The sequence below is a fragment of the Mesoplodon bidens genome (genome assembly GCF_964165515.1).
Source record: "Mesoplodon bidens genome assembly, chromosome: 18".
Lineage (NCBI taxonomy): Eukaryota > Metazoa > Chordata > Mammalia > Artiodactyla > Ziphiidae > Mesoplodon > Mesoplodon bidens.
Window position 1 is genome coordinate 52,914,176 of NC_138175.1, and position 8,102 is coordinate 52,922,277.

The following is an 8,102-nucleotide window of genomic DNA, read 5'->3' on the forward strand; positions in this document are numbered from 1 at the left end:
CTATATAGCACAGGGAACTATATTCAATATCTTGTAATAAACTATAATGGAGAAGAATATGAAAAATAATATATATATGTAGAACTGAATCACTTTGCTGTACACCAGAAACTAACACAACATCGTACATGAACTATACTCCAATAAAAGAAAAATCCTAGCGTAAAGTCTACGCAAACATCTGCTTGCAAATAATAATAACTGCCCACAGTTTTGTAGCATTTACTACATGTCAGGTGTTATTTTAAGTATCTGATGCACATTAATTCATTTGACCCTCACATCAACCTAAAGATGTAAGTTCTATTTTCGTTCCCATTTTCTTTTTTAATAAATTTATTTATTTTATTTATTTATTTTTGGCTTCGTTGGGTCTTCGTTGTGGCACGTGGGCTTTTCATTGCGGTGGCTTCTCGTTGTGGAGCATGGGCTCTAGGCATGCGGGCTTCAGTAGTTGTGGCACGTGGGCTCAGTAGTTGTGGCTCACAGGCTCTAGAGTGCAGGCTCAGTAGTTGTGGCGCACGGGCTTAGTTGCTTAACGGCATGTGGGATCTTCTTGGACCAGGGCTCGAACCTGTGTCCCCTGCATTGGCAGGTGGATTCTTAGGCACTGTGCCACCAGAGAAGTCCCTCATTCCCATTTTCTGATGAGGTGATCGAGGAACATTGAAAGCAAATTGCTGGCACCAAGGAAAGATGCCATTTCTCTTTGATAAATGTTTCCAATTCGTTCCATCCACATTGCCACGGCCCTGACATGGGAAACCTGTTTCTCCACTCTGAGGCCAGCCCTGGAGTTACCAAGCCTCTTTGTTTTTGCTTTTTTTTTTTTTTTTAAAGGGCTCTTTATTTTTTTTAGTAATTTATTTATTTATTTTTGCTGTGTTGGGTCTTCGTTTCTGTGCGAGGGCTTTCTCTAGTTGTGGCAAGCGGGGGCCACTCTTCATCGCAGTGCGCGGGCCTTTCACTATCGCGGCCTCTCTTGTTGCGGAGCACAGGCTCCAGACGCGCAGGCTCAGTAGCCGTGGCTCACGGGCCTAGTTGCTCCGTGGCATGTGGGATCCTCCCAGACCAGGGCTCGAACCCGTGTCCCCTGCATTAGCAGGCAGACTCTCAACCACTGCGCCACCAGGGAAGCCCTGCTTTTTTTAAATGATATTTTATTTATTTATTTTTAGCTGCTTTGGGTCTTCGTTGCTGCGCGCAGGCTTTCTCTAGTTGCGGCGAGCGGGGGCTACTCTTTGTTGCGGTGCACAGGCTTCTCGTTGCAGTGGCTTCTCTTGTTGCAGAGCACAGGCTCTAGGCGTGCGGGTACCAAGCCCCTTTGACCTTTGCAAAGCTGATGAGTCAAAAACGGTTGTGGAGGATCATCGCTTACTGTCGCTTGACTCTGACTCTCCCTTGGGGTGACCATCTGTCCCAATTTGTCTGGGACTCTTCCAGATTTGGCACTGAAATTTCACATCCCTAGAAACCCTTCCATCCCTGGCAGACAGGGACAACTGGTCACCCTACTTACCATGATTCTGCGTGTGGCTGAACATCGTTTTTGTGGTTCTAGAAGAAAAAAGATCTTAGACAAGGGGGTGGCAGGAAGATTTTTTAAAGGATAGAGTAGGAATAAGAGCTTCCATTTACATGCCCAGTACAGCTTTTGCTCTCTGCTTTACAGAGTCTCACTGAAGCTTTGATGACCTTAAGCAGAGGGCTCTTTTATAGGTGGGGAAACTGAGGCACAGAGAGGGGGATAAGTTGCCCAAGGTCACACACCTAAGAAGAGGCAGGATTTGAACCACGCGGTGATGAACTGGGGAGTGTTTGAGTACCCACCCTTCTCTTGCAGGCCCACTGACCTGGGCCCCAGCATCCCTGAAGATCATGATGGCGTATATGAACCCGGGGCCCCACTATTCCGTCAACACCTTGGCCCTGAGTGGCCCTAGTGTGGATTTGATGCACCAAGCTGTGTCCTACCCAAGTGAGTACAGTTCTCCTCCCTGCCACCCCCAGCTGGCCCCCATCTTCTGGGGACCTCTGGGGTCCCTTGCCCTCAGGAGGAGGATGGGCACTTACAGGGGTGACATCAGGGCCATACACCAGCCAAGTGTGTTCACCTGTAAATGCAAAACACCCCTCCACATCTCTTAGGGATGCAGGCAAGCATAGGGACAGTCATTCCCTCTGGGGTGAAGGAGGGAAGCGATCTGGAAGGGAGAACCGGAGGAATCCCCACCTGTTAGCAATTCTTTATTTCTCAAAGAAGGAAGCACTCTGTTGTTGGCGGCATTATTCTTTAGATGTTTTTTAAAAATTTTATTAAGTTGACTATTATGGACCTGCCACTTTTATAGGCTGTATATCCAAAATGTCATGTTTCAACTGAATGTCTTAGTGCAGAAGAAATTTTAGAAAGGGGATGAACATCAAACTCATATACCTCCTTACATGGCTAAAGCCAGTTCTCCTCAGGGAGAAGCATGAGCCCCCCAATGACAGACAAAGGGGGCCCCCATTTCCCAGGGGGACGAGTGGAAGTCTAGAAGCTCAGGGAATCGGCACCCCCTTAGTTTGGGCAGTTGAACACCCAGAAGGGGCTTCTCGGCATCCCATGTACACTCAGGACCTCACATCAGCAGATGAAGAGAATGGGGTCTCAGGTCACCTGAAGGTCCCGTTTTCCTGTCCCTACACCAGGCGCCCCGAGAAAGCAGCGGCGGGAACGGACCACCTTCACACGAAGCCAGTTGGAGGAGCTGGAGGCCCTGTTTGCTAAGACTCAGTACCCGGACGTATATGCCCGTGAGGAGGTGGCTCTGAAGATCAATCTGCCTGAGTCCAGGGTTCAGGTGGGATGTTCTGGTCTCTGGACTCCTCTGGTCCTTCCTGGGACCCAGAGTGAAGAGAAGAGGGAGAAGTCACAAAGTAACAGCCAAAGTCATAAAGTGCCCTAGTAGTCCCTTGCCTCTATTATCTCGCTGGCGTCTTCTCTTACACTCCTACCCCTTCTCACTCTACTCCAGCAACACTGGCCCCTGGTCCTTCCTCTAGCACGCCCACCAAGCACACTCCTGCCTCAGGACCTTTGCACTCTCTGTTCCCTCTACCTGGAAGGTATATTCCCCATCACCGTCTTCAAGTCTTTATCAACCAATCAAGTCACCTTGCTAGTCAACAAGACCTACACCCCCTTTGGCATTTGAAGCCGCAACTTTCCCCTGCCACCCCACCCTGCTGCCCGCCCTTATCCTGACCAACTGGTTCTTTCATAGCATTTATCACTTTCTAAATACTATGTGATTTGCTTACTTCCTGTTTATTTTTAACCTGTCTCTCTCAACTAGAATGTCAGCTTCACTTGTGTGTCCCCAAAGTAGTAGAAGATGGTTAATCCATGCTTATTAACCAATTGGATGGATGGATGGATGGATGGATGGATGGGTAAATGTATATATATGCATTTATATGATTGTATGTGTGTACGATGTATGTATGAATGTATATATGCTTGTTTGTATCATAGTACGTGTACACCTATACATAGGATTGGGCAGATGAAAGCATGTATGTATGTATTATTGTATGTATACACACACAACTGTATGTATGTATGATTGTATATATGTGCATGTGATTAGATGTATGTATGTATGTATGTATGTATGGTTGTATGTCTGCATGTATGTGTGAATGATTAGATGAATGGATGGATGAAGGTATGTGTATATGTTTGTATGCTGTATGATAGTATGTGTGTACATATGGTTGGATGGATGACTGTGTTTATGTATGTAGGACTGTATGTATATACATACAACTGTATGTATGTATGATTGTATGTATGTGCATATGGTTGCATGTATGTCTGTGTGTGTACAACTGTATGTATGAATGATTGGATGGATGAATAGAGTGCCGCATAACTGATTGCAGAGTGGAGAGCTATGACTCTGGCATGTCTCACCAATAAGCATCATCATTCCTGGGCACCATGAAGGCTCCCCTGGGCCTCCTTCCCACTCACCCACCCCGACCTCCCCTCTCACCCCCAGGTTTGGTTCAAGAACCGCAGGGCTAAATGTCGACAGCAACGGCAGCAGCAGAAACAGCAACAGCAGCCCCCAGGGGCACAAGCCAAGGCTCGTCCTGCCAAGAGGAAGGCAGGCACCTCTCCAAGATCCTCCACGGATGTCTGTCCAGAACCCCTGGGCATCTCAGATTCCTACAGCCCCCCTCTACCCGGGCCCTCAGGCTCCCCCACCACGGCAGTGGCCACGGTGTCCATTTGGAGTCCGGCCTCAGAGTCCCCTTTGCCCGAGGCACAGCGGGCTGGGCTAGTGGCCTCGGGCCCTTCTCTGACGTCAGCTCCCTACGCCATGACCTACGCCCCCGCCTCTGCTTTCTGCTCTTCCCCCTCGGCGTATGGGTCGCCGAGCTCCTATTTCAGTGGCCTGGATCCCTACCTTTCTCCCATGGTGCCCCAGTTGGGGGGCCCGGCTCTCAGCCCCCTTTCTGGCCCCTCCATGGGGCCCTCCCTGACCCAGTCCCCCACCTCCCTGTCAGGCCAGAGCTATGGCACCTATAGCCCTGTGGACAGCTTAGAATTCAAGGACCCCACAGGCACCTGGAAATTCACCTACAACCCCATGGATGCCCTGGACTACAAGGATCAGAGTGCCTGGAAGTTTCAGATCTTGTAGAAGATACTCCTTCTCCATCCCTTGTCCCAGCTGCCTCCTTGCACATTGTCTCAACCTGCCCTGGGGCGGCATCCCTGGGAAGGTGGCGGGAGCTGACCATCCCTTCCAAAGGTCATGGCCTCTTTGGCTCCAGTGCAACTTAGCCCAACCCAGTCCACCCCTTTGCTCCTGGGGAGCCCCGTAAATCTTAGTCATTCTCTCAACCCCAATGTCGTCTCACATGGAGTCCAAGTGGCATTTCAAACCATGAGCCCCAGACTCCAGAAACTGGTGCTGAGAATTCGCCCTGAGACAGAATTAAACCAAACGTGCAGCTGATTTGGGGTAATGTTTAGGTCAGAATCACGGTGCCCTTGAACAAACAGGTAGGGAGGCTTGATTCCTTCACTCTCCATTTGGGACACTTCTTTAGCATATGAGTAGAGATCCTTCTAGAAACTCCAAAGACAGACCTTACAAAGCCCCAGGATGGAACCTTAGGCCAATTATACAGTTAAGTTCAGAAATTCATTTGACAATTTTACAGATTTCACAAATGTCAGGTTTACATGATAGGCTTAGGGGGCTGTTTGATATATATATATTCTTCTTCTTCTTCTTCTTCTTCTTAGTTTCTTCTTAAAGACATTTCATCATTCATTCATTTGGACATTGGAAATGGGCATACTTGGTGGGAGAATGGAAGGCAAGTTGCCTGTTTCACATCTGCTTTGTTTTATTTTGTTCTTGCATTTTCTAAAGGTGAACTTCACCCACACATTGGAGGAATCGTCGTTGTTGTGTGGGGTGCACCGACTATGGTTGTGGGTATTTCAAAGAGAAGAAGAGGTGGACAGGCTTCCCACCTGTAAATATACAAGAGGCGGGGGTGAGAAATGGATTTGGAGGCAGCCTCACATCCCAGACACACGTTCCCTCTTTTAGATGTTCTGTTTTCAGTTTCGATTGTGGGATTGGACAATAAATAGAGCTTGGCCTGGGAAGTTTTCCTGGGGCAGCACCATATTTCTTTCAATGCAGTCTGACCCATGGCCACAGAGACAAGCAGTGTGAGAATTTGAAGAAGGATTCAGGCATTTTGACACTCTTGGAAGTTTGGTACTTTGGCACCTACCTCCTCAATCTGAGTTCTCCCTTCATTTTTGGGTGGGGAAGGCAGGAGCCACGAGCCTTTCACTGGGAGGCGTTTCACAAGGCAAGGGGTGAAAGAAAGGAAGGGGGTGGTGTGCTGCGAGATGCTTAACAATGGATTCCTGAAAGAAGAGGAAAGCCCTGATTTGTAGTGGTTGCCCGTTTCCATGGTGTAAATACTCCCACTGTGGCTGATTTCAGGGCATCAAGCTGAGGTCCCTGAACTTGGAGGTGGGAAGAGACACTTGTAATCTGTGCTCATGAGCCAGGACAAGCAGGCTCCAGGCCCCCAGTGCAGGAAAGAATGTCAGGAGGAAGGCACAGTGCAAAGAGAGGCTGAGAGGCGTCAGATGATTTTTCCAGGTCCAGGTCAGGAGAGGTCCACACAGCCTAGACCCTGAAGGGCACACTGCAATCATTAGAGCCCACAAAGGTGGTTTACTCAACACACTTCTCGATCATCTCTCATGGGTCTGAGTCATGCTGGGACATTAGGCTCAGAGTCCACTGTGGGAAGCAATGAATAAACAGAGAAGGACGGCATATGTTGGGGTACGAGATGGGGGATCCAGGCAAAATTTTCAGGGTAGAGACAGGTAGGAGAGGACATTGTGCTCTGGATCTGTGCAAAAGTTGGGACCGGGATGCCATGTCCGTTAGTCATCTTGCAGCGACTCCCACGCTCTGAGCTGGAGGCTGGGGTCTCAGGAGTAAACAAGAGTCTCTCCCTGCCCCACGGAGTTCCCCATTCATAGGGGAGGGTGTGTCTTGTGCAAGCAATTCAAAGGCAGCTCAATAAGGAGGTCCAGGTAGGGCTTGGAGGATGGACACGATATTCTGGAGGAGGGTGGAAAGTAATAGTGGCTGGATGGGGGAGTCACAGTCACAGGCCAAGACTTCAAGAGACCCCTATCCTGGTGTCTTCTGAGAGTTCTCTAGGAGTTGGACAGAGGGAGGAGTCAAATCTTTTGGGAGATTCCAGGTTCCTTTCCCTGGGCCAGCCTCCTGAACATTGGTTCTTCAGATGTCCACTGGGGATTCCTAAAGCCAGGAAGAGTGACAAGGGAATTGGGGACAGAACAAGAGGCAAGGGGCCTCCCTCACTCTGTGTCAGGCTCACCGTCCTCCCCCTTCCCACTCACTGGAACTCCAGGTCTCCCTTCGCTGGCCACCTGTGGAGAGAAAATGATTAAAATGTTGAATCCTGCTTAAAGTCTGGGTGATTTTTTTTTGTTTCCATGGAGGTTCAGACCTGAGGAAGTAAAAACAAGGATTGCTTTGCCCCCTCCCTCTCTCCCCCACCTTCTTTCTCTGGGAGCATGGGTGTGTCCATGTGCTTTCTATGTCTGGTCACCGTCTTTTCCGTGATATCTCCCTAAAGCCAATTAGGCAGGGACATGGGCTCCAGACGGCCAGCTTCCACCTGCTGTTACCTCACTGGGCCCCTCCCTCGCGGCAAGGGGCTGATGACCAGATGACCATGCTTCCTGCCTCAGTGGTCCATGTGAGGTTTATTTATTTATTTATTTATTTATAGCTGCGTTGGGTCTTGTTGCTGCGTGCGGGCTTTCTCTAGTTGCAGCAAGCGGGAGCTACTCTTCATTGCGGTGCACAGACTTCTCATTGAGGTAGCTTCTCTTGTTGCGGAGCATGGGCTCTAGGCACATGGGCTTCAGTAGTTGTGGCACGCAGGCTCTGCAGTTTTGGCTCGTGGGCTTAGTTGTTCCGTGGCATGTGGGATCTTCCTGGACCAGGGATCGAACCCATGTACCCTGCACTGGCAGGCGGATTCTTAACCACTGCGCCACCAGGGAAGTCCCGGTCCATGTGAGGTTTCAGCCCTCCTCATCAGCCTCTAGTCCTCTGCAGCTTCATCTCACACCTCCTCCTTTCCCCTTCCATCCTTGCCACTTTCCATCTCTTCTCCCTGGTCACTTTCGATTTCCCACCATTTCTCTTCCATCTCTCTTCTTTTCTCTTTCTCTTTCTTTTTTTTCTTTTCCCCTCCTGACTATTGAATCTCAGACTCCCAGGTCCCCATTTCTGTTTGATGGTTTTTGTCTTTTTCTTTCTTTCCCCTTCTTCTCTTTTCCTTAGTCTTTGCCTTTCTCTTTCTCCAACTCCAAGTCATCAAGCTCTTCTTCTGTCCCTGTCAATCACTGTGCCCTGGGTCAAAATGTGTGTGTGTGTGTGTGTGTGTGTGTATCAAACACTGAATTGGTGAGGTCAGACAAACTTGCTGTCTGAGCCTGGCTCAGCCACTCTGGTCCTATG

General features: G+C 49.2%; 1 protein-coding gene across 1 annotated transcript; it reads left to right on the top strand.

The window, feature by feature from the left end:
• Positions 1-1,872: 1,872 nt before the first annotated feature.
• CRX (cone-rod homeobox) lies at positions 1,873-4,697 on the top strand (the record flags this gene model as incomplete). The annotated part of the gene is made up of 3 exons (XM_081216822.1): positions 1,873-1,978; positions 2,695-2,846; positions 4,050-4,697. Exons 1-3 carry the CDS (start codon positions 1,879-1,881, stop codon positions 4,695-4,697), a joined length of 900 nt encoding a protein of 299 aa, XP_081072948.1. The 5' UTR covers positions 1,873-1,878.
• Between the last annotated feature and the right edge of the window lie 3,405 nt (positions 4,698-8,102).